Here is a 26,619-nt window from a genome sequence, read left to right as displayed (position 1 = left end):
GAAGGCAGGCAAGCAAGAAATAAAGTAGCAGCCGCTCGCTCCGAGCCGACTGCTTTGACCTTTCCTCTGGCGACAAAGTAATGCTACGCTCAATTACTGATACAGGACGAGGACGAAGAAGCTCGTGGTTACTGTTACCGAAAGTAGGGAGCATGCAAGTAAACAGCCGCTTCTCTTGCAACAATATTATACGCAAATGACTCTGCCCTACATCTCGATATGTCTAAAAGACCAAAAATAATTAGTTCGCGAACTTCGAGGATCACGAGTTCTTCGGTTTCCTGGTACAGGCAATGTAATGCATTATAAGTGTGCTCCGTATTCCCTCTGCTCTACGTACCATTAACATGCTCAAGTGAGGGAATACACATGTTATTAATGTAACGCTCTCTTTACTCAGGTGAGCCCAATTTCGGTAATGTTTATTTATTGTGCTTAAACTACATTTTGAACCATCTCTCTGGTCACGTTGTTATGACAATATTAGTGAATTTTTGTTTGGAATCACCTATAGAAGTGACTGGCTCGTATATTTTCGTTGCTGCCGATTTCTCATTTCTGTATCTTTTTTTTCTTCACTTTCAGTGACCTGCTGCCATTTGGATTCGTATTGGCCATTAAGATTAGACAAATCGACGTTTAGCCTTTGGTGACAGTTAGACTAATGCCACGGAAATATGGGCTTTCTTTGTGAAAAGAAAGTTTGTGATTGATTTATTGACTCATGGATTATTCTGCAACTAATCAATTATGTAATTGATTAAGTGATTAATTGAGTAATAATTAATTAATTAATTGTTAATAACGTGGTTGGTTGGTAGATTTATTTATTTATTTATTTATTTATTTATTTATTTATTTATTTATTTATTTCAAATGCAGGTCCTCCCAGGCAGCTCGAAATGTAGCAGGTTTCGATTGAGCACCCTCGAACAGTGTTCTTCAGTCCAAATATATAGCATTGTTAGGAGAACAAGATTCTTAGGCTACGTGCGTTACTTCAACGCAGCACCTTTCTCTCTCCTTCTCTTTCTGCGCTAGGAGACTCGGCACTGTCCCGAGCACCGCCATTCCTGGTTTCATTCAGCCCATTTCTTCTCGGGCTACTGCGTGGTATACACGCTGAGCCGGGAACCTGCGAGTTACGTACACGTATGAGCCCCGTATTTAAAAACGGGCCTCGAGGCGGAGCTCTTCTTCCACTTCACAGAGTGTAGATCCTTACGGCTATCGATAACGGATAACATTCAATAACGGTAACAACGGCTTCCGAGGTCTGGAATCACGCAGTGAAATCCGCGGCGCTCGTGGCGAGAGAGACCACGAAAAAAAAAAAAAGAAGAAGGAAATGTGGCCCGGCATATGATACACGATAAGGAGCTGCTTGCACGCCTTTCGGCTAGGCGCTGCGAGTGGCTCGTCAGACCATTTCAAGCGCGGTGACTACAGAGGAGCGTTGTTCAATCTCGACCACGTCTGCTGGAGGAGCTTGTGAAAATTGCGGTAAGGCAATGCGGGACGTGTTTTCGGTGTGTATACTCTAGGCGCGGTGTAACCTGGCGTGCGTGCGTTGCTTTTGCGATGTCGAGTGACCAAGAATGATGCCTGATTCTTGGAGGGCAGGTGTCCACAAGCGAGCGCGTACGTTTGACCAATATGGATCGATCGGAACGCGACCAAATCCAGAGCAATGAAAAAAAAATTGTAATTTAGGCACACTCTGTTTGCGCGGCTCTTGTGCGATAAATCGTGTTCCTTGCCTCTAGCTTTAGCGGACCGTCTTGATCATTGCCGCTAAACTTGAAATAATTGATAACTGAATCAATCAACCAATGAACTAATCAACCAAGGAGCCTCTTAATTCTATACGAAATATCAAAGATGACGAAATCGGAAGTCTGCTGGTGTTTGTCCTTCTAGAAAGCTGAATAGCATACACACTTTCAATGTTTCTCTACTTAATGAAGGATTTGATATCAATCCAGCGTGAGTTCTGTAAAAGAAAAAAAGGGAAAAAAGTGTAACATGGGAAGTATAATTAACATGTTTCAAATTAACAGCTTTTTCTTGTTATATATAGGAACCAGAAACATTTGTTTCAGAAGCTTCAGTCATAATAAATACTATTCGATTCATTGTTAACAGTTTCGAAATGGGTTTTCCCAACCCACTGGCATGCGTGCAGCCTAAGCCAGCAGATAACAATGAAATTATGAAATTACAATACTTCGTTTCTTTCTTTTAAGCGGTGAGTGCAAGTCGTTTGGAATTGCGTAATAAGTTCAGCACATCATCAAAGAAATCAGGACACGTGAAAGCTTTCTCTGCCGTCCCAAGGGATAATTAGAAACTGTGAAAATTGAAAGTTTTTAAAGGATGATTGTTTAAGGTAACTATAGAGGCACCCGCTGTAGATTCAATAAATACTGAAAGTGACCGCTCCGCGCGAAGAACTCCACTGCTGAACGAGTATAGAAGCACGAATCCACGTCATATGCCACCTTTGCAATAACGGAGGCCACACTCTTGTTTACAATACCGGAGCTGTAATGCCACACGCAATGCGATGTAAGTATATTTATTTATTTATTTGCAATACTGCCAGTCTCAGTTGAGACCAAAGCAGGTAGGCACAATTTTACAGAAAGAAACGAACAGGTCACGTTACATGGTACATTAAAAGAAGAAAAGAAGGAAAACGCTTCCTTAACTATACTGCAGTAATCACCAATAATACAATACTTTTGGTTGGTATAACAATATGGCTATAACAATATAACAATGTAGTTGGTATAACAATATAACAATATTGTATTACTAGAATTTATATAAAAAATAGCGAATGAATGACACCTGTAAGATTAGAGAGCTTATACAGCTAAGAGATAACCGCGCAAAAGCGGCGAGTTTGGGGGTTGAAATGCAGAAATTCCACGCACAGAAATAAGTATTACAGATATGTGGGTTAAGATTAAGATATGTGGGTGTGTGAAGTGGTATCTTCTCTGTTTGATGTCTCTAGTAGGTTGATGAACGATGAAAGTGACGGAGAGGAAACTATGTTTGAGTTGAGGAGATTCCATTCTCTGATCGCACGTGGGAAAAGTGAAAACTTGAACATGTCATTACGAATACTGTACTGGTTTAGTGTAAATGGGTGATTTTTTCGCGACAGGCGTGATGTAGACAAAGTAACGTACTTAGTTCGGTCTATCTTATAACTGTCGTGCATTAGTTGGTAGATGAATTTTAAGCGGGCGTGTCTGGCCCTAACAGATAGTGTATTAAGACCTGCATCAGCTAAGAGGTTTATAGGGGAGTCATAGGGACTGTATTTGTTAAAAATGAACCTCACAGCTTTTCTTTGCACCTTTTCTAGTTTTGATATGTTAGTGGATGTGTGTGGAAACCAGATGATGTTAGCGTATTCTAAGACGGGGCGAACAAAAGTTGTATAGGCTAGTAGTCTGGTGTGTTTCGGTGCAAGGCGTAAACATCGTCTAAGGAAAGAAAGTTTGCGTAATGCGACTGAGGTAATATTAACATTATGTAAGTTCCATGAAATGGTAGAAGAGAATGTCAAACCTAGGTATTTGTGGTTATTTACTTTATTCAGGCAAGTGCCACCGAGGGCGTAAGAAAATTCTGAAGGCTTCTTTTTTGTTGTAAAGGACATGCATACAGATTTAGTGGTGTTAATTGACATTTGCCACTCTTTACGCCAATTGGACACCAAATCGAGTGCTCTGTTTAATAATAAGTGGTCTGCGTAACTGTCAATTTCTTTATAAATAATACAATCATCCGCGAAGAGCTTAATGTCACATTCAATGTTAGCAGCAATGTCGTTAATAAAGATCAAAAATAGCAATGGGCCCAGTACTGACCCTTGGGGAACACCGGAGGTGACAGCTACAGACCTGGAAGGGGTGTTATCTACAATAACATATTGTGTTCGATGTGATAAGAAGTTTTTTATCCATGCAGTAATCTGACCACCTCCAATTGCAGCCTCCAGTTTTGCAACTAATTTTACATGGCTTACACAATCAAACGCTTTACTGAAGTCGAGGAGGATCATGTCTGTCTGGCTACGGTTGTTTAGGTTGAGCGCAAGGTCATGCACCACTTCGGTTAGTTGTGTGACCATTGAGAGGCCACTTCTAAAGCCGTGTTGTTGAGGTATTAATATATGTTCTTGCTCGAGAAATATAGTGATGTGTTTGAAGATAATATGTCCCAATATTTTACAAGATGTGCTGATAAGTGAGATTGGCCTGTAGTTGGAAGGTTCGTTGCTGTCGCCGGATTTATGTATAGGAATCACCTTCGCTTTTTTCCAGTCATCTGGCAGTTGTGCGGACTCGAGTGATTTGCGGTATATAATGGCAAGGTATTGGCTACACCACTCTGCATACGTTTTTAAAAATTTGTTCGGTATATCATCTGGCCCGTTAGCTTTCTTGATGTCGATATTAAGCAACAGATTAAGAATACCGGCATTGGTAATGCTTAATGAATCGATGGCTTTAGGTGGGCAGGGTAGGGAGGGAAGTAAGCCATTGTCTGAAGTGAAAACCGAGAAGAAAAAGTTATTGAATGTGTTTGCTCGAGCTGTTTTCTCTTCTAGAGACCGTTCGGGTGACACACCTAAACACGGGCGAAAGTATTTCCAAAACCTGTGTGGATTGTTGGTAATGAAGTCGGGGAATGTTGTGCTGAAATAGTGATGTTTTGCATTTTTTAACTTTCCTTTGAAGTCAGCGAGAGCGGAGGTCAGATTGTCTTTCAAAGATTGATTTGGCCCTTTTCTTTTAATAGTATGTCTAAGTCTTTACGCTTCGCTTGAAGGACTTCACGCGATATCCATGGGTTTTTCTTTTGTGGTTTGCAACGTTTCACCAGGATAAAGTTTGTTGTGCAGTGTAGCACGATTGACTTAAATTGATGCCACAAAGTGTAGACGTCACAACACGTTTCTGAAGCTGCTTGGAGGAAAGCATCAAACTCGTGTGCCAGGTGAGTGAGAATACAGTCGTGAGCTGCTCTGCGAAAATCAAGTACAGCACGCTCCAGGTTTAGCTTCTTTATGTTGCCTTCAAGCGAGAGCTTACATTTAGGTATGTCGTGGTCCGATATACCACCGACTATTGCCATCTCAATTGCGTGAAGTGGGAAATGGTTACTTATGAGTATGGGATCAAGTATGCTATTCGTAGAGCCTTGTGAGCGGGTTGGCTGGTCGACTACCTGGTTGAGGTTGAAGTTTAGCATTAAATCGGTAAGTGCTGCGGATGTGGCTGAAGTGTAGTGCATGGTACTCCAGTTCAGATCAGGTAAATTGAAGTCCCCCATGAGGATCACTCTACTAGTACGAACATGGAATTGCATATACTCCTGCAAAGCAAGCAGGCCTTCGGATCCACTAGTAGGGCTTCGATAGACGAAACCAGTAAATATACCGGTATCATTGTACAAAATTTTACAAAATACAGCCGCCGCGTTGGAGACTTCGGGAAGTGGAACGAATGGAATATCATTCTTAAGAAGCAGGGCCACGCCACCACCACGAGACAGCCTATCTTTACGAATAATAGAGTAACCTGGTGGAGATATCTCGTGATTGAAGATATCTGGGGATAGCCAGGTTTCAGTGATGGCCACTATATCCAGATTGTGTTCAAGTAACAGTCCTTCCAGGAGTTCTACCTTGTTTACTATGCTTCTCGCATTTATATTAAGCACTGTTAGGGTCTCAAGTTTCTTTGTTAGGGTCTTACATTTGTTTGACTTCGGGTTGATGGACGATTTCTTTCTATGTTTTTTTTTGTAGTGACACCCTTTCATTCTTTTCGTGATCCCAAACGAATACGCGATCATTAATGTAGAGCTTGCCATAGGATAAAGAGACTTTTTCGTGTTTTTCCCGATTGGGTTTTGCGCTATCCCAGAGTCTTTTTCTAGTCTCCCGCATTTTGCGGCTGAAATCCTCTCCGATAGACAAGTTGGAGCCTTTGAGCTTGTAGCCTTTTCGCAATATTTGAGTCTTATGTCTAGTGTCGAGAAGCCTGAATATGATTGGTCTGGTTTTATTTCTTGAATATCTACCTAAACGGTGGATGCGCCCAATATCAACGGGTTCCAGACCAAGGGTGTTCTTAATTATGTTATCGTTCACAGCCGTTTCTAGGCTTTCACTGCTTTCTCTCTCTGTTTCAGGGAGGCCATATACGAATAGGTTTGCTCGTCTGCTCCGATTTTCTAAGTCTTCGGCTCTCTCTTCAAGTCTTTGCAAACGCACCTTCATATCTGTTATCTCACATTCAAAGAATGACACCTTTGCCTCGATTGCTGTTAACACGTCCAACTTTTGATCCATCTGAACGAGGCGTCCCTCTTTAATATCTTTAATGTCAGCGGCAATGTCCTTAAGTTGTTTGGCAATCTGGTTTATGTCAGGTCCCGGGTTAGATTCTATATCACCGCACAACAATAGCAGTTCTCTCAAATACAATGTGATGTCGATGCAAATCAAAATTCAATCGACCGAATCAGCGGAAAGACGAGTCCGTGGGCACGGCAGCAATAGCAGAAATGGGTCGTTTGATAGAAAGCATAAACATCGTCTCACCTGCACAACGAAGACGAAAGGATTAGATGCGGCCATCGCAACTGCGCTGCCGTGCCCAATGAAGCCGTTGTGCCGAGGGAGGCCTTTTATACAGCTGCAGTGGTGAGGCGCTGCTTGTTGGCCGTGCAGCTGCGCAGGCGCTGTCGAGTGACGTATCCTGCTGTCCCATGGTGAATCGCGAAAACCCCCCTGAAGGTGCATATTTTTGACCATGATATCTCGTGCGCCGGTCTGGTCGGCCTGCGCGAAGCTGGCGTGGTTTCAAAACGTTTCAAAAACATTGCACCCATGTTTTGCACCCATGCCTGAAGAGGCGGACGTTACTTTCGCAACAAATCACCATGTCCAAGTGACAAGTTAAATGAAATCCTCTAATCAACTTTTCAATGATTTACTTTAGGTGCCCATGCTTCAGGGGCGAAATTGACGCCGACCTGTAGTGATGTCATGCCTGCTTAGAAGGATGCCTAGGTCTACCTACCACCAGTTTCGAGATATGTGGCATTAAAATGTGCTAGGAAATATAGTGTCATTCCAATAACAGTTCACCAAAAGCGTGATTCAAGCAGTTGAGGATGATCATAGCCGTAACACCAATGCATTCTCTTGCATATTTAGAGGACTGATATCTCGAAAGATTGCTTCAGATGAACAGGTCGAACCACGCTACAGAGCCCCGCAATTAAAGGCAAAACTGCTGAAACTTACAAAATGAAAAAGATAAGCACAATATACATTTTAATGGCAACATGTTTATTTCATGTGCGTAAAGCGGCTCTTGCGTGTGTGTGTGCCTGTTTTGTTTGTGGAATACGAGGATGAATACGAGACAGTGACATGTGTAATTGTGATTGCTACTGTTATTCTCATCACGATCAGCCTTCATATTCGAGGCGACTTTCACTGGACACGCACTTAACACATGACTCATTTAGGTTGATTGATTGATTGCATGATTGATTATTCGCACACAAAAAGGCGGCTCTGATAGTGGGAGAGAAGGAAGAGGGTGTTGCCGTCGGAACCATCCCCATCTTGCATCGTCGCGGGCCCTTGAGCTATACCACCGACACAGGCCAAAAGTAGTGAGAGAAGGAAGGGATGGAGGGATGCAGAAATATATGAAATGACTGAGAAATTGTCGCCTGTAGAACCAACGTGCATACCAAATTACACGCACTTTAAAACACAAGTTTAACGAGGCGCAAATGATGCGATCATCACTTCGTATACTCGGCTGCAAATGACACGTTCTGGAGGGGTTAGGAAAAGACATAGCTTAGTGCGATTGATGTTCTCTTGTGAGCAGCTGTTGCTACAATTTTCACACAAGGAATCCGCCAGAAGCAGTCCCCATGCTATTGTGTAGGCAGCCAATTGATGATAAACTTTACCGTGTTAATTTATATCTGAAAGCTTAGACATATTTGTCTCTTTATGTCAAAAAAGCCATACCATATTTCTATAACGTCACCCTTTCTTGGAATAAAGCATCATGGTTGAAGAAAGCATGTTGCAATACAACGATTATGTTTTCTGATAAAGGCAGCACGTAAGATCCTTACGCGTTTTAAGTACCACAACAACAACACAAGAAAAAGCTAGCAAAGTACGACTGCTCGATCGAAGAGTTGCATCGCCACCAATAGGCGGAATACGCATGCACTGGAAACGTTGCCAACTCTCTACAAGGTCTGAGGAAATCTCGTCGCTGCGCTGTTTTAGACCCCGTTATTAGTCTCATCGTGTCCGCTGACGTTTGTGGTCACGTTTGTTAACGTTAGTATATACCTCGGATGTCATTAGAGCTTAGCCTAGGCCATATCTATGAGCTAGAAATCGGCCAGATAAACGTGATCGCCCGAGGGCAATCGAAAGGGCTTTTAGTGTTTTGCATAAACACGGAAGTGACAGGAATGACAACACCACACACACACGCACGGGCGCGCGCGTGCCCCGACAAACACATGTAAATCGCGCAGCTTCGCTTGAACGTAACCATTAGCCTCATCTGCCTGCCCGCTAATATACATTCGCACGTAAGCATGCACTGGAAGGTAATTTGCGCACCTAGGGCCTTGAGCGTTAGCTCAAGCGAGGAGAACCGGAGAGCGAAAAAAGAGAGAGAGAGTGGGGGAGAGAAGGAGGGCCCCCTTCCCCCCCCCTATCGCGGCAACGCAGGCGGGTGAGGAAAATGGCCGCACAATAACAACGAGTTGAGAGAAAGCCGTTTTTCCCGGCCTATACAGCTCCGCATTGACAGCCGACGTAATGGCAGCAGTTCTGCATCATCCACCACGGTTCGCGCGGGTCAGGTACGCACGGAATATTTGTTGCTGTAGTGGGCGTGCTGCTCTTCGCTCAGTTGCACGCGCTGACCTTAAAGAATATGGTTTTCCAAAGAAAAACAGAGGATCTTGCCTCGAGTAATGTCGTATTGGTCTTTACGCTTCGCCCGTGGTTAGGCTTGCCTCCGCCTTAGGAATGGATTACTCGAGGTCGGAGCAACCCGTCTAGGACCACGACCTTCTCTCGTGGTGTAAATGAACCAGATACCATTTACTATAACTGCCGACAGCATGACGAAGTGAAAGAGGTCAGCAGGCTCTGGGAAGTTGAGGGGGAGTGGAGAGGGATGGCCCGATTTCAAGGCCACAATGCTAGAGTCTATCGCGCGTTAACATCTATATGGTATCACCGGCTTCGCAGTTGGTCGACACGACTCGACGCCCGCAGCACCAAGAAACGAATACGCCATTCTTACTAGGCATCGCGGTGGCTCACGGAAATATTAGTGGCTGACGTTGGCGAAACTTTGTCCCAGATGTTAAGCCCACGAGGCGAGAAACTTCAACTGTGCTCACAGGACAACGTGAAACGAGCGGCAGACAAAGAGCATTGACGGTATGTCTACTTCCCTGTAACCATGATAGAAATTGCCAAATGATTTATTTATTGCTTTTTACAGAAATATGGTACACACGGTTTTCTTTCATCATGAAATGGCTATGAATAGTTAGAACAGTGATCCGCTAAGTAGTGCGTATATCGAGTGTCATTATATATATTAGTGACCGTAGCACGCCCCATGTCATGTTACCTCTGTTCATCCGTGTTGTACAACGCTTCCAACACACTCCGAATTATCAAAGCGAATCTTTTTTTGACAACCTCGCCGCGTTTTGGCGTGGATCTTCGGTATCTCCCCAGATATATATTTGTCGAGATACAGGGTGTTATTTTTTTAGCTGCACCAAACATTTAAAACTAGAAAAATATAAATAACGGTAACGTTATGTTTACCATTCGAGCGTACGGATTGGATTGGTGGCCTCTAGATACAGAGAAATTTCCGCACTTTCATGCGCAATTAGCGAAGTTACGCTAATTAATTTTCTAATTATGAGCAATAGAGAGCTATAGCAAATGAGTACTTTGGCGCCCATCCACGACACTGCCTATCCCAACGATCCAATTTTGAATAGCGAATTCCATGTGGGAGCTACGCAAACGATTAGTTCCCCTTGGCAGGCTCCTTGAAAGCGAAACTGTCTGGAAAAAGAGCCCCTTTGTCGTCGATGTCACCGGCCCCCGCCTTTCGTCACGTCTCCGAGGTCACCGCCCGTCAGGACCCGCGAGCAGCTTGCGTTATCTCCTTGCTGTCTGCGTCGTTGGCCTAGCGCTTCAATGCCGGCAGGCCGCCAAATTTACTTCGTCATTCCGTTGGCGTCGCGTGTCCACCTCTACCGACGAAATGGCGTTTCAGGCTTTTGGATGAGCATGAAGTTTAGTCAAAATTCACTTTCTCCGGGAAGGCTGTCTCGAACGCGCGCATGCGAGTTGTGTAAATAAAAACGCGTAAACTAAAGCACGTATGAACATAACTCAACGAGTGAAGGGAAAAATAAAAAGACAGGAAGACTGCAAGCACAACGAAGACAACCTGCGCAATGTAACCTGAGTTGAGTGAACTCAACACAGCTTTATTCCTGGAAGCCCCTGCTCAGCAAGCTACTTGTTAGCACACGTATACGTATTTCACGCACATACCACATACCCCACAAACACATACACACACACACACACGTACGCACAAAGTGTTACTCCCATTACAGGCCTTTGAAGGAACTGTTAAAAATGATGGCCATTCGTGGCAACACCCATCATCAACCTGTCTTTCATGGAATCCAAGACTCGCTTGAGCATTGCAGGTTGAATTGCAGCATATTCAGCAATGATCCTTGCTTTGAGGTCTTCCACAGTGGCGGGTTCAGTGGTGTAAACAACACTCTTCACATATCCCCAGAGGAAGAAATCTCGAGGGGAAAGGTCTGGAGAGCATGCCGGCCATGGAACGGCCCCATACCGTCCTATCCATTGAAGAGGAAAAGTACTGTGAAGGCACTACACAGCCCTAGAAGAGGAATGCGGAGAAGCGCCATCGTGTTGGTACCAAGGTCTTTCAAGAAGATTAGAGGTAGCTAAGCGATGAATTCTACTTCTTTCAGTATCCGCTAGGTGTATAGCGTCCCAGTGAGTGTGCCATAAAAAAAATACGGCCCGATAACTTTGTCATTGTAAATCCCGTACCACACGTTAACCGACCACCATAATGGTGGCTGTGCTTACGGAGCCAGCGGATATTTAAATTTGCCCAACAATGTGCATCGTGAATGTTTACAAGTTCACAACTGAATTTCGACAAAACTGGGCTTCATCTGTTCAAATTATTTTCTTGAGGAAATCTGGATCTCCGCCTAGTTGAATCGGAGCCCAATTCCGAAAATCGAGGTGTCTCAAGAAGTACGTGTCTCTTAGTTATTTGTGCAGGCTCAGATGAAATGGGTGCAGTCGATGTTTCATGAGGCCTATCCACACTGGCTTGATGTTCGCTCCACAAGACTCGGCAACTTCTCGCGTGCTTGCTTCGGGCTTTGCCGCAAGATATCCGACTATGGCTTCTTTGAACTCTCTGGTTATCACATATTCTTTCGGTGTCCGCTGTGTCATTAGCGATCCAGTTGCAGCAAAAACGTTGAACACACATATAAACGATGTGTGCGCAGGAACGCGCTGGCCTGGATGGCAGGCGTAATAGTATTGCGCCGCTAGACAAGCGTTTCTGTTCATAGTCAAATAAGGGATCACGATGTCAATTTTTTCTTCGAATGACAGCCTATAGTGTCGACCAATGAAGCCATTCTGAGCTGTGGCGTTCGCAGTCGACGCCAAATACTGATATGAGGCGGCGCATGCACTACCTAAAAGCTCAAACAGCGGGCATAGAGAAAAAAATACAAGAGCGGACACTCCCATAGAGCCCAGCGGCCCAATCGACTGCAGCGCACCAAGCCGTCGGCGTTTCCGATTTCCGATTTCGGTTTTGTGCGCGCGCTTTTCGAATACTAACTGGTACGTGTCGCGCCGGCTCCGTTGGTTTTTCCTTTTTGTTCTTATTTTGCTTCTACAGGTCAACCGCGCGCGGTCCTCACGCGAAATCGGTTAATTATTAAGTAAAATTGATTGCGAATGATCTTCACAAGCCGCCATGGAATATGTGCCACGTGCAATTTCATAAAGACGCAAGACGCCTTGTGTAATGAGGAAATGTTTATTTTATTCTTTAGAAATGATCGTTGCGTGCTTTTTGTGCATTCATCCAACGTTGTGGCACCAGGCAAGCAGCAGTAGTTTCCGTAGGAAGCTCCACCACACGACGTCAGCTGAAAAAATTAAATTACAAGCAAGTATTATTTTGGCATGAACATGTAAGAATAATGCGTGTAGAGGCGAAGCGTGTGATGGTGCTGAAGGGGCGGCATTACAAACAAAAGCCGTTTGTATTTACACACATGGCGTAGAATACACCCGACTCATCCCAAACAATACCGTACATACCACGAAAACATTTTATTTCCAAGCATTCCCCTCTTCCCGGGCCTTATTTCCTGCACTTTAATGACACGAATACACGGGCTATACTGCGCATTTCCAGAACTTGGCTAGAACCGACGCGGTATAGTACGCTACGAATACACAGAGCTCCTTGGCGTTATCGTTTGCGCGTTCTGCCGGCGCAAGCAATAGATTCCCGTGTTATCACTCTTGTCAGTTGCTCGTCGCGTTTTCGACAAGCGTAAGTCCGAAAGAAGGCTTAAATTGTTGCGGGGCGATAATTGTCACAAACTTGTCGCACTAAGATTCAGTCCGCGCCAAACTATATCTCCACGGCCTAGCTACTTTTCGCTGCGTCACGACAGACGCAGCGAGCGTGCCTCATAAGTAACGAAAGAAAAGTACCCAAAATAATTTTCAACAATGTTGGGCGACAGAGAAAGCGCCAGGAACTTGTCTAGTCAGTGCATTACGAAACTGCGCACCACGGCCTAGCTGCTTTTCGCTAACCGCGTCACAGCGCCAGGCGCGCTCACTGAGCTTGAAAAGTACCACTAAAACTAACGAAATTAGTTCCAATAATGTTGGGGGCCAGAGAAAACGCCAGAACTTGTCAGGGTAAGATTCAGTATACGCGAAACTGCGTCACAGCACCCCGTGCGACTAGCGTGCCCCAAAACTACCGAAATAAGGTAAAGTAGTATTGGGGCTCATAGAAAGATTCGCAAACATCTCCCGATACGATTCATTCATTCAAATTACCTGCGCCACGACGGCCGCGCTGCTTTTCGTTAACTGCGTCACAAGTCTAGCTTAGGTGTCGTGCCGTAAGCCTAATTGCTTGAAATGCGTCGCAGACTGTCGAACAAAATTTCTCACCTTGCCATCGTCCAAAAGTGCAGCGGTGCCATGTCGAAGTTCAGAAGGAACGCAAGAATTCGCCTGGAGCCCACCAAACCAGGCTAAATCCAAAAATATAGAAACAGGCAGACGGGTGAAACAACAGGCCAACGCTCAGATGCGCGGCCGGTCTCTCTGGCTTAGGCGGTGTGTCTGACGAATGACGCAAGTATCTGGCTCGGCATTCGCCGATTCGCCTGTCGCTAGGCAACGGAAGTAAGCCGCAAAGTTTAATTTATACGCAGATATTTTTACTTTTCCCGGGAAAGAGCAAAAAGAAAAAACAATTTCTGTTAATCTCATTTCATATTCTTTCTTTTTTCGATGCTCGCGGCACCAAACAGCCGGCGTTAATACTATAGCGTGACGTATTTCCTGTTACCACTTTTCGCCGAGTGTCCGCTCTTGTTATATTCCTTTCTCTATGAAGCGGGGTTGGCGCTACAGCGCCAGCGTGGCGCCCAATGGCATAACGAAGTAAATTTGGCGGCCAGCTGACATTGAAGCGCTAGGCCAACGCCGCAGACAACAAGAAGATAACGCAAGCTGCTCGCGGGGTCGAACTGGCGGTGACCTCGGAGACGTCACGAGAGGCAGGGAGCAGCGACACCGACGACACAGACGCTCCTTTTCCAACCGGTTTCGGTTTCAAAGAGCCTGCCAAGGGGAAATAATAGTTCGCGCAGCTCCCACATGAACTCCGCAATTGAAAATTTTATCGTTGGGGTAGGTAGTGTCGAGGACGGGCCCCAAAGTATTCACTTGCTGTAGCCACCTATTGTTGGTAATTAGAAAGTTAATTAGCGTTAAATTTCTAATCGTAAGTGCGGAAATTTCTCTGTATCTAGAGGCCACCAACGCGCGCACTCGAATGGTAGAGCTAACGTTGACGTGATCTATATTTCTCGAATTTAAAAAATTTGGTATAGCTAAAAAACAAACAAAGACGCCCCGTACATACGTAGCTTACATGTGCTCCGAATGCAAGTACGAGCCAACAGGCTTACATAAACCTTTTATGCTGACCACCAAAGTATAGTGCGAGTAAGCGCACGTCAAGTCGGCTGACAGGCATCTCTAAAGAGCACCGTCCTCTTAATAGAATAGCGCATTATGTTTAGCAACTTCTTTGCTTTGCACCATTTATTATGGTTTAGTTATTCAGTATGTGCCACAGGGTGTGTGGCCGCATCTTGGCTAATCCTCCACATTGGATATGAGCCACTGCAGAATGGCAACTTTCCACAGTGAAACAACAAACGGAACCTTAACATAATCAGCGCAACAAAAACACGCCTTCAAGCACATAATTCCTTTTTTAAAGCGAAACTTTGGACGCGTTCTTTCGCGCTGTGTGGTGCGTCTCCTAGGTCGGATTCCTGCAGAGTAATGGGGAGCGGTCCGGGACACACACACGCATACAAACACGCCCCCCCCCCCCCCCCACACACACATAACCATACGCATCCGCGCACATATGCACGCGCGAACACGCGCACTCTACTCTCTCATTTATTAAATGTATACAATGAGGGGCCGAAACTAGTGAACCCGTTCATGAACGGATATGTCCAACTTCGCCGAACATTTCTTGTTTTCGGTTACCCCCATGCATCTGCGGTGACTCGGGTTGCAATTGTACACGTCATTATTTTTTATAGCACATGCTAAGATAGCGGAAATCTTACTGCGTCACCTGTTCAGCACACTTCCCATAAAAACCTGTTTTATGCCATGTTCCACTGTCACCCTGTGATGGTACACGCGCATGTTCCCCCTGTGCATTGTGCGCGCTTAATACATGCACCAAGGAGCGTGAGGGCTCGAGGTCATCCACGCTCGCGGATCGGGAACCTCTTCGGTGATTTTCAAGTTATCATTATGATGACTGTTTGGTTTGAAAAATCCGTATACAAATACAACAGGGAGAAGAAGGCGGTAAGGATCTAGCTGACAACTGTCACAGAAAGGGGCACAACAGAAATGGAAGAACATTAGAAGGCATCAACAGACAGACCAAATAACAAGATGACAAATCACGAAGAAAATGTGTTTAGATAATAAGATTACGCCGCCGCATCGCAACTCTATATTTCTATACACACATGACTGGTCTCACGCCATCTATTTTCTGTAAACACTGCGGTGAACTGGAAACAACTGACCATTTTCTACTTGCTTGTAGACGATTTCCTTCATTAGGAAGATGGTTGCTCAAAGGTCCTTTTAAGCAAGCCTGGCTTCAGCATGGATGTCACCGTCCTGCTTTTCTTTGACGCTTTCGCGTTGGGGTACAGCCACCGGAACGTTTCCAATGTTATGAAAAGCTTAATTCTTGAGACCCATCGGCTGTCTTCCTAAAAAGTAAATTCATGATAATTATTTATCTACTTTTTTTATTCACTCTAGCATGATGACCATTCCTTTTGTATACCGAGCAGTAATATGTCTTTCGCTACTAAAACTCTTTTTCCTTCCTAAACTTCTACACATGTTGTGGAAACCGCTCAATCCATGACCAATTCCTACCGTGACCATATGCCACTGGGGCCGAGGAACAGGAACAACGGCCATTAAGCTTTCCAGAAGCCGAGTAGTGTATGCCAAGACCGTGCACTCGATAATTACACTTATTGATAGGATATATGGTGCCTTAATGTATGGTATGGCTCCATAGCGGTGCCCTTGGCGAACGCTCGGACAGCCGTCCTCGAATCACTGTAGAACGTGGTCCTTCTGTCGTACAGCAGGGTCAGGGCTATCGCCACCTGCTCCGCAACCTCGGCTGACCTCGTTCGAACCGTCGTAGAATTCGTGATTTTCCCATCGCGATCAATGCAACGACGCTACGAACGACATCCCGTCGGGGTACCGGGCAGTATCAACAAAAGAGCAATTCCGAGCCCGTTTGTGAGCCTCGACCAGGAAAGTCTCGGCTCTAGCTCGTCTCTGACCCACGTTATGTTCAGGATGAACGCTGCGTGGAATCGGAGCGACGACGACGCGTATCAGCTGTTCCCGGGGGAGACCGCAAAAGCGAGACTCGATTTCCGCCGGAGGAACCCCCTGCTTTCGCAGGATGCTCCTACCCGCTTGGGTGGTGGACAGACAGCCTAGCGTATTGGGCCCTTTCCTGCGCTTCCACAATCTCTTCCAGCGTGTTGTACATGCCGAGACGCATCAGTCTCTTCGAGCTTGTGTACATGGGCAGCCCAAGGGCCCTCTTGATAGTCTTCCTGATCAATCTGTTGAGCTTGTTCCTCTCCGACCTTTGGCAATTGTGCATGGCCGCCACGATCCACAATGACTCATCACAACGGCGTGCATCAGTCTCACGAGATTGTCCTCTCCAAGACCCTGCTGCCGGTAGGCAACTCTTCGTATGAGTCTGATGGCATTATTCGTTTTCTCGGCTAGTTTAAACACCGTCAGGTTATTGGAGCCGTTCTATTCGCTCGTCATACCCAGGACCCGGAGGGAGCGCACCCTAGGGATGACACCACACTCACTTGTTCGTAGAGTGATGTCGACGTCCTCTACCGGCTTCCAACCCTTCCATTTGTGCCCCCTTCATCTTGGTCTGTAAAAGAGAAGTTCTGATTTCCGCGGTAAACACCAAAGACCAGTCGGCTTGAGATATTCTTCCGTGATCTCGATGGATTCCTGAAACGCAGCCTCCACCCGTCCATCACTGTCTCCGGTACACTACATGGTGTCTTCGTCTTCATATACTGTGTGATTAATGCCGTCGACTTCGGAGCGTCTCCTCGACAGACCGATCAGGCAAGGTTAAAGAGGGTTGGGGATATGAAAGACCTATGTGGCGTCCCTCTGCAACCCGTCCGAAACGAGGTCTCCAGCCCTTATAGTGGCTTCACTGTCCACAAAGAACGATGTCGTGCAGTCGTGGAAGTGCTTACCCAACCCGACGCAAGATATTTACTTCAAGACAAAGGAGTGGAGAACGTTATCAAAAGCCTTCTCCAGGTTGTTACGGTTGGCGTGTTCAACCACTATGCGAAGAAAGCATGCTCAACCACCATGCCTCATCGAACTGGAGGGTGGATTCCTAATTTGTTATGGTTGTCTCGAGTGGTCGCGGTCTGGCGGACGCCCAGCAGTGGTTACAGGCTCCTTTGTGTGTGTGCGTGAAAAACCCTTTCCACGAGCTGTCCAACTCTATGGGTGGGCCCTTTCCGCGAACCAACCAACGCCCAGAAGAGAAGGAATCAGCCGCCTACGATCTCCAGGACTCGCAGATTGCCACAAGCGGAGGCAAGCTCGTGAAAAGTCACCTGGCAGAGGGGACCAGCCACCCATCCACAACCAGATGCCCTTTCCGCGAACCAACCAACGCTTAGAAGAGAAGGGATCAGCCACCTATGATCTCCAGCACCCCCGGATTGCCACCAGCAGAGGCAAGCTCGTGAAAAGTCGAGAAAAGCTCGTGAAAAGGGGATCAGTGGCCCATCCACCACGAAACGTAGTGCCTGCCACGTGACGGTGACAGGATCTCGCCTATGATTTTAGTGGGCCTATATAAAAGGCCCCGCAATGTACTTCTTTCATTCATTCTCTTCTTCTTATCCTTCACCAGCCATTGAATAAGCAAAGCAAGTTTCGCACTAGAAATCGTCTCGTCCCTGCCTGATCACCATGCTCTACCGGACGCTTTCAGCCTGCCGACAACGCCACGCTACCCCATAGTAACGCCGGTCGAGGTTCGAGAACCAGGCGTCCGAACAAGGTCTAATCCGAGTATGGCTCTCGTGTTCCTCGTGTTGCGGACAATTACTTCCTCTTTGATCAGCTTTATGGCATCCTGCGTTGACAGTCCAGGCCGAAAGCCTATCATATGGGGCGGGTAAATATTCCAGTCATCCAGGTATTGCGTGACCCTGTTTAAGATTGCGTGTTCGGCCACCTTCTCAACGCACGAAGTTAGTGACGTCGGTCGGAGGTTGTCGAGACTGGCGGACTTGCCCGGCTTGCGGATGAGGATGGTGGTAGCCCCCTTCCACATCTCCGGTACTCTTCCGTCTTTCCACATCTGGTCGATGACATCCATCAGGTACTCCACTGACATTTCGTCCAAGTTCCTCAATGCCTTGTTTGTAACTTTATCCGGACGCGGGGCCTACCTGCCGTTTAAATCGTGCAGGGTCCGCCGAATTTCCTCGACACCAAACTCCGCATACAGCTGCGGATTTGCAATGCCTCCATATTTTAGGACGGCGGGCCCCGGACCGGAGGCTACCGGCAAATACTTCTCGGTCAACCTTGCCATAACCTCCTCGTCGAAGGATTCTTGACTGAGCCCGCGCAGCACCCTTCCCAGCGTGTTCCGCTGGTTCGACTTGGTGTTGGTCTCATGCAGCAGGTGTTTGAGGAGGTTCCAGGAGCCCCCGCTCCGCATCTGGCCGTCAATCGAGTTACACACTTCGTCCCACTGATGTCTCGAAAGGACCTTGCAGTGCTCTTCGATGCTTCTGTTGGCCTCGGCAATCTTCTTGCGGAGCCTTCGGTAGAGCCACCGACCCTTCCACCTGGCCAGAAGGAATTGCTAGGCCTCGAGTAGGTGGGCGAGCATGCTGTCTATCTTCGCCGCCGGGAGGCCCGTGCTAACCTCCTTGGTGGCACACTCAAGGACGGTGGGCAAGACGTAGTGGTCTCTGCCGGAGTCTATGTTAAGGTTCGTCCATTTCACCTCCGCCAATTTCCTGACGAAAGTGATGTCCGGAGTCGTGTCCCTGCTAGACGATTTACTGCACCGGGTATGGAAGGCAGGGTCCATGACTAACATCAGGTCGCGTCTCGCCATAGGTCCTCCGCCTTGCGGTTGTCATACGAGTAGCCCAACGTATGATACGGAGCGTTAAAATCACCCGCGACAACCTGACGGGCGCCTCTGGCAAGCTGTGCTACCTTGGAGACGAGCGATTTGAAGCGTTGCCTCAGATCCTTCGGGCTGCTGTACACGTTCAGAACAAAGATGCTCTCTCTGCTCGCCGGGCCGGGGATGATTTCTATCACAGCAGGTTCAACCGTGCTCGACGCCAACCCTAGCTCGTGAACGACTTGCGTTTGCTTTTTGCTTATCAGTAACCAACTTCTCTTCCTTCTTCGTGCTCCGCGACAGACCGGTAGCCGGGCAGCGTGACGCTAATAGTGTTTCCTTCAAGAGTACTACGTGTGTCTTATTACGGCTCTTGCCAAATTAACTATGACAAATGCAGTTTTCTTGCATTACAGTAAGATCAAAGAGGACGAGAAGAGTGCTACCACTGATGCGCCTTAGGCACTTCAGCACGGCAACACTAGTAGTTTGGAAGAAATGACAAACACGAAGCAAGATGCCACGCTACAACTGCGTGAACTGATTGCAGGTGAGTCCATATCTGAAAATCACATACCGGATGCCCAGGGGGTGGTCTGAAGCTTGTTTATTTAGACAGGCATGTCCTGGGTGCTGCAAAGTGTGCGAACTGGAGCTAACTCACCTTCTGTTGTTCATTTCAGCTTCCGCACAGCATCTGTCGGTTGTTTAACACCAAGATGCATCCATCGCATATATCAAATCGACGACCAGACGCTACGGCGTCTGGTTGCGACTGAACAACGCGGCATACGTAAAACGCAGAACGAAATAAACAGACTCTAACAGGCCTACCTCACGGTCATAACACTGGTGTGGAACAACGGAATAGGACCAATCTTCCTATTGACATTTGTGCTTTAGAGAAGTTGTAACTATATATGTTTCTGTTATGATTGCCTCAAAGATTTGCACACCTATCAATAAAGAATAGAACAATTGAAAAGAGCACATTAGGCATAATAAGGGGAGCACAAACATTTGCACATCTATCAATCAATACAGATGCCAACCATTTCTTGAACAAAGAGAATGTTCGTATTAGGGAAACAATAGAACAAACATAAAACTGTTTAGAATATTTCTAGTTGTGAAATAAGAAGGCAATGCGTTTTCGGTTTGCATTTTTTTTACCCGCTTCTTTGAATTTCAGGTGAAACCCAACTTCGTTGCCCCACAAATGATGCTTTTCTCGTCAAGTTTCTGCGAGCTCGAGATTACAACGTCGAGGGCTCGTTCAAGAACGTCAAGAACTACTTCAAAGTACGAAGTGATTGGCCCGAATTATTTAGCAGGCTGGATCCAGATTCCGTTATGTTCAACACCATTTGCCGTGAGCACCAGCTAGTCACAGTGTCTCGCAACAAAGATCCCAAAGGAAGGGCCGTTATATTGTTGAATCTGGGTAAGCACTGTCTACATTTTCGTTCCTTTAGTATGACAGGTGGTGTTCAATTGTTCAACTTCCAATTATGCATCAGTAAAATTAAGCCTCTGGCCTCTGCCACGGTGTGAGATATATAATCTTTAGGTGAGGACACTAGCGAGGCGCGATCGACCAGATAAAGTAGCAATGACGCGTGCTCGCCCGTCTTGTGACGGCAGCGGTATCTATTGGCGGGACGATGCAACTGCAAGAAAGGAAATGTTTTATCTACTTTTGCTATAGGAACGAGCGCTTCGTGAGATATCAATGACATACAGGGCGCTTTTTCTACTGCGCCAACTCTCAGATGTATACAGCCGCTATTGTCAGGAGTACGTGACATGCGCCCTTTTTTGTCCTCCGGTTGCCTACTCACGCCGCGTCACTCATGCATTTAGGATTTTCCGCGAAGCGCCGGTTGTTATACCGGCTGCGTCGTTAGCGGCTATCTTACCGCCGATAGATAGCCGCTGCCGTCAGTGGACCGAGGGGTGCGCGACGTTGCTACGTTATCTGGTCGATCAAGGGGCCCACGTACACACCTTTGCTGCTCATCCTTCTTCACAGAGTGGAAGAGCAGTGAGTTCTTTTTGGTTTCTGTTTCAGTTTCGGTTCGATACCCGGCAAGTTGCCATATATAGTTCCGGTCTCTCTCCCACGTGGCGCTGCTCTCGCGTGTGCCCTTGATCGCTGCACGTTCACCAACTTGCAAAGGGATGGAAAGTTGGGCGAATTGGAACTGTGACATATCTTTAGTTTATAGTGCGAAGGGACACAGACGAAGACTAGAAGCAAGACCGTCATACATAACGAGGGTCTCGAATCCGGCAACATTGATGCCCTCAGGTAACATGTGTGGATTTATTTACCATGTCCTACACCCAAAAATATCACGTACTCGTGATTCCTGCGGCAGAAAGGATGTTCCACATCAGCTGCCAAAGTTTGTGAGTGGTGGGGCTGGCTAACACTCCCAGGGTTAGTTCTAGTAGTAAAACATAAATACCCAAGAAAATGGATGGGAAGATGACGCCGCGGTAGCTTAATTGGTAGAGCATCGCGCGCATAAGGCGAAGACGTGGGATCGTTACCCACCTGCGGCAAGTTGTTCTGTCATCCACTTTCATTGACATTAATTTATCACTTCTTTGATTCAGTTAGTAAGTACAAGTGATTTTCCCTATATTGTCCTTGGTGTCATTGTGTGTTGGCTTCTTATGATATATATACATGTATATATATATATATATATATATATATATATATATATATATATATTGCAAAGGAGAGAACAGACAACGCCCGTACACTGGGCCGGCTGTTCTATTCCCTGCCTCGTCGTCTCCTCTTACAGTGCCCGCCTTGAGAGCGCCCGAGGCCAAGCTCACTTCTTCAGAGCATATACACCTCTAGAGGCTTCATATAAGGTGGCACAAACACAATGTATAACTATGTATGTATGTATGTATGTATGTACGTATGTATGTATGTATGTATGTATGTATGTATGTATGTATGTATGTATGTATGTATGTATGTATGTATTACAAAATCCCACATACGCGTGAGGAGCATTTAACGGGGGAAATGTTTACACACATTTCTAGTTCTTTTTCACTATAACACAGTGCATTGTGATACTCAACGAAAACGAATTTTATGGAAAATATACTAAGAAATGGAAAACGGATCGCTCATGATGAAGAAAGAAAGAATAACTTCATGTATGACAAATCAGTTCTTCGAAAGCCCGCAAGGTGCATGGAGGAAATTTCATGAAAGGGAAAAATTTTCATGCAGCCGTCTATAGCGCGAAGCTACAAAGAAAACCCAACGGGTTAATCTGACAGAAAACTTCGCTTACTAAGAAATATTCTTAGAGGAAAAAATCTCCCGGACCAGGACAAATATTCCTTCAACTTCGAAGCTTTCGATCGGAGAAACATGAGCTCACCATTAAATTATCAAGCGTTTTCCTTAGGACACAGATGCAGTATTTCCTATAGCTGTGTAGAACACGCGAATGAGAAAATTTTATTTCAAATGTGGAAGCTTAGACAATAAGCCATGCATTTGTCTTGGGTTGAAGAACTACTGCTGATGATTTTCCTCGGACCAATTCCGAAATTCAAAATCTATCGGTTTCAAGAGAGAAAGGTGAGGGAATGCTTTCCGCATCCAGATTCAAAGAAGGCGACGTCATAATCTACATTTGCACGATCTCTTCTTTCTCCTTTCAGGAGCCTGGAACACCAGCATCTGTTCACTGAACGACTTTTTCCGAGTCGGTATAGTTTACCTCGAACACTTTCTTCTTGATGAAGAAGTTCAAGCCAACGGCGTCGTGTTTGTGATGGACTTTAAGGACTTTGGCCTCTACCATTTGACCCAATACACTCCACCAGTCATCAAAAGGTTCTTCAGGCTTATGCAGGTCAGCACAATGCAAAGGTAATCTACTGCAGTGGTGCGCTACAGTGACACGTCTGATGGGGAAGCACGGGCTCAAGCGGCAACCATATACAAAGAATTTTGACCTGTGGCGCTGGACCACTGGCTGTGACGTTGTCCTGCTAACGACGAGACCACGGATTCGTTTTGCAGCCATGACGAACACATTTCTGCGGGAACATAATGCAAAAATTTTCGTGTTCCGGGGTTCGGGTGCACGCATTGACGATAGCACTTACATTTTACGCCGAGAGAGAGAAATAAACTTTATTGCTAGACCAGGCTTCTTGAGCGCAAACGTGGGTTACGCAGGGATCGCAAATATTTAGGATAAGTAGAAATGGCGATTACTGTTTGGATACATTTCTAGGAATCTTAGCTTAGATTATCAGTATTGTCTATAGCTTAAGTTGAAGCCTTGTAGAAGTTATTAATGGACTGATTCTGTTTCAGGATTGCTATCCAGTGCGGATAAAAGGAATATATGTGATAAACAATTCCACTTCATTTGATATCCTGTTCGCAATCGCCAAGCATTTCATGAAAGCCAAGTTGGTGAGCAGGGTGAGATACTTTCGATTTGCGTCCTCCCTTGATTACAATTATGTTAGAATACGTGTAAATATTATAAAATAGTAAATTGTGAGACTGAGCAGAATTTTTTAACTGCACAAAACTAAGTGACCAACAATACCTGAACGCGCAGTGAACTTAGGTGTGTCGTATTTTGAAGGTTATAGGCTGAATAAAGCCGTGATAGTATTAACCTACAAAGACGGCGAGGTACGTTATCTCGCTCGTAATATACCCTACTAGCATCACAATTTGTATCCATGACTTAACCATGGTCTGGAACATCTGGTATAAGGGTCAACGTCTTAAGCCAGAACAAACCAGCCAGCGGAGGCTCTCAGGAAACGACACTGGTCAGTGGAGCAAACGGCAGCATAATTTTGAAGCCGGGACCGAGCACTGACAACCGCTGCTAGGGAGGCCTGGCCACAAGCCAGAGCCTCTTGGCCTGGAGAGAGATATATATAAACAGTTTACTTCTGAGCTTCTGTTACCCATTGTATAATGATGCATGAGCTGCTTTCTTGTATCCTTCATTTTCTGTACATGCCCCCCTCACACAATACTCCAATTGGGAGCCCGTGAGTATATTGAATAAATAAATAAATAAATAAATTAAAAATAACGTACAAGACCTCGGTCTGGCATGTCGCCGTCGTTATTTCTCGGTGTTTCTGTGATAAATTCCGCCAGCTACGCCTAAATTTTGCCCCGATAGACAGTGGCCTGAGTCAGTCCGTCAATCGTGATTGTGCAGGAGGAGAATGAAGCACGAAGTGGGCATTATGGGAAGGGGGGGGGGGGGGCATTCCGCATTGTATAAGTATGTGGTATTAGGGTTTCCTCAGCAAGGTTGACTGCCATGCCAATGAAAAGTTTGCCAGAACGCTTTCATAGGCAGTATTCTCTGGAATGTACACAATGGTTGCGCGCGACGCAAGAGAATACGAGATTACTTCTATGCGAGGGTTTCTTATCATTCACCGTTATTAGAAAGACCACACCAACTCCAGCCTATCGTATCCCTGCTTACAGACTGTACTTTTCGGCACTAAGTGGAATAAGCTTCGCTGCCTGGTACCGGACGACGTCATTCCCGAGGAAGGCGGTGGTACACTCGGAACCTACGACTACGACGCTATGGAGCGGGACTTGAGGAGCAGTACCGAATACTTCAGGGAAATGAGTAGCTACGGATACCTACACAAGGCGAATGTATGAGCCGATTCTGAAGGATGCCAACAACAGGAACATACTGCGTTGTGAACAGTATGGTGGTGCCTTTTTATGGGGACCAACGCGCACCTTTTTTTTTTTCTGCTCTGACGTTCAACAGGCTCTGTTTGCATGTGCACAAGTTTGCAGAATAAACCTGCTTTTTGGGGTCGTGACTTACTCACGTGTGACGCATTGTGTGAATGAATAAGCTTTCCGCCGAAGCTAGCATATGTCACAGAAAAGAAGAAACCCATCTCAAACAATCGCTGCTTCATTTGTGTGTGAAAAGCGCGTTTCTTCACAAAAAAGAAAAATTGCATTCTTGACATCGTGACACTACAAACATCTACTTCCTGATACGCCGAAAAACTGGAACTTATTGAAATTCGTGTCACATTATGCGAATCTTGCGCATGGAAGCTGGAAGGCATTTATGCTAAGACAGCTTTCAAAACAGATCAAATTGCACAGATCCTACCCACCGCGGGAATCTATGTTATGCGAAAAATTTTGCAGATCGCTGGCCATGCAGCATTGTGTGTTTCCGCAAAGCGTTGCCAGGTGAACCAACCAGTGTGTGTAAGTCGATTAGTTGTGTGTGTGTATGTGGGTGTGATATGACAGCAACAAGACGACGACGGTGACGACGATCGCATGACGGCCATGAAACGATTCCCACTGTGTATGTTGGATGCGAGTCTATACAACATGCCGATTATTGGGTTGCACATATACATTTAATGAGTGTAAGCGAGCGATACAGGGATTGTGACCATGTGCCTCTAATTATTGTACAATCGCACGTACCTATGTATATGACGTGTGATGTATGTTAAAACGACGGTGTCATTTGTGCGCAGACGAAGAAATGTTAAAATGCGATCGCCCTGGGTCGGTCATGAAGGCGGTCTAAGTCGCACAGCTTTTGCGTAGCATTAGCTGTTACGAGGATATTAGAGAGTATTAGAATAGGCGCCCCAATAGTTTGGAGCCCTAAAGAGCTTTGCGTGTGTTAGCGTTGTGGTACTCAGAAGTGAAGAGTTTTAGAATAGTGCTTTGCGTTTGAGGATAGCGCCTTGCGCTGACAGCGCCACTACGCCGTCCAAGAAAAGCTATTAGAAATAATTTATTAACATATACCATTTTATGATCAGAATAGTTATTTTGACTTGTGTGTTTTAGCGTTTAATCACAATTTAGAGGTTATTCTATTAGCAGCAAACAATTAGTTGCGCTTAGTTTTGAGTAACCAACGTTACGTGCATTCACCAGCCAAGCAAAGCCGTGTTAGGCCTACGAGCCATTAAATACGCAATGGAATTCGGAATCAGCGGTGTCTAATGAACTAATCTTCATAACACACGCTAGTTGAGAGAGAGCGATAACCATAGTCACTTCCACGCGTTACCACGAATTGAGCCCAGTTTAGTGCTAGGTTAGAGCCGTCGCTTGATGGGTGCCGCCATGTTTGTTTACGCAAATCTTTTGGGGAAGCTTTTGGAGGTCCCGCTAAGCCAGTGAAATAGCGTGCCCGACGCGAAACCCAAGCGCAGTTTGCGTCTCGCATATGCGCAGTGGCTTCGACGCTACTTCTTTGGGGCCCCAAACATCTGGGGCCCTTATTCTAAAACTCTCTATCGAACTGCTAGC

The 26,619-nt window shown here is 45.9% G+C and overlaps 1 protein-coding gene and 1 long non-coding RNA gene across 4 annotated transcripts; one reads left to right on the top strand and one right to left on the bottom strand.

Moving 5' to 3' along the window:
• Nucleotides 1-397: 397 nt before the first annotated feature.
• LOC129386229 (alpha-tocopherol transfer protein-like) lies at nt 398-25,150 on the top strand. 3 transcript variants are annotated; one of them, XM_072287858.1, is made up of 6 exons: nt 398-1,503; nt 19,679-19,812; nt 20,455-20,706; nt 22,968-23,161; nt 23,632-23,742; nt 24,787-25,150. In XM_072287858.1, the coding sequence occupies exons 2-6, from the start codon at nt 19,761-19,763 to the stop codon at nt 24,970-24,972; spliced, it is 795 nt and encodes a 264-aa protein (XP_072143959.1). In that variant the 5' UTR covers nt 398-1,503; nt 19,679-19,760; the 3' UTR covers nt 24,973-25,150. The 3 variants fall into 3 exon arrangements, 2 of the variants coding, with proteins under 2 accessions (XP_072143959.1, XP_072143958.1); XM_072287857.1 differs by lacking the exon at nt 398-1,503 and adding an exon at nt 8,897-9,535; XR_011893862.1 differs by lacking the exons at nt 398-1,503; nt 19,679-19,812; nt 20,455-20,706 and having other exon boundaries at nt 22,442-23,178.
• Nucleotides 12,224-13,733, bottom strand: LOC140217106 (uncharacterized). The gene is made up of 2 exons (XR_011893608.1): nt 13,406-13,733; nt 12,224-12,354 (listed from the first exon to the last, which is right to left on the bottom strand). It is a non-coding gene; the product is annotated as an uncharacterized lncRNA (long non-coding RNA).
• Nucleotides 25,151-26,619: the final 1,469 nt, after the last annotated feature.

This window comes from Dermacentor andersoni, chromosome 4 (assembly GCF_023375885.2).
Source record: "Dermacentor andersoni chromosome 4, qqDerAnde1_hic_scaffold, whole genome shotgun sequence".
NCBI classification, from domain to species: Eukaryota; Metazoa; Arthropoda; class Arachnida; order Ixodida; family Ixodidae; genus Dermacentor; species Dermacentor andersoni.
Note: the sequence above shows the minus strand (reverse complement) of the source record. Positions and strands in the feature narration are given on the sequence as shown.

What these genes read in the sequence shown, in the direction of transcription:
- LOC129386229 (XM_072287858.1), top strand. Translation starts at nt 19,761, where the DNA reads ATGACAAACACGAAGCAAGATGCCACGCTACAACTGCGTGAACTGATT. An exon ending in CGTTATATTGTTGAATCTGG is followed by an intron (nt 20,707 to 22,967) that starts GTAAGCACTGTC and finishes TTCTCCTTTCAG; the next exon opens with GAGCCTGGAACACCAGCATC. An exon ending in GGTTCTTCAGGCTTATGCAG is followed by an intron (nt 23,162 to 23,631) that starts GTCAGCACAATG and finishes ATTCTGTTTCAG; the next exon opens with GATTGCTATCCAGTGCGGAT.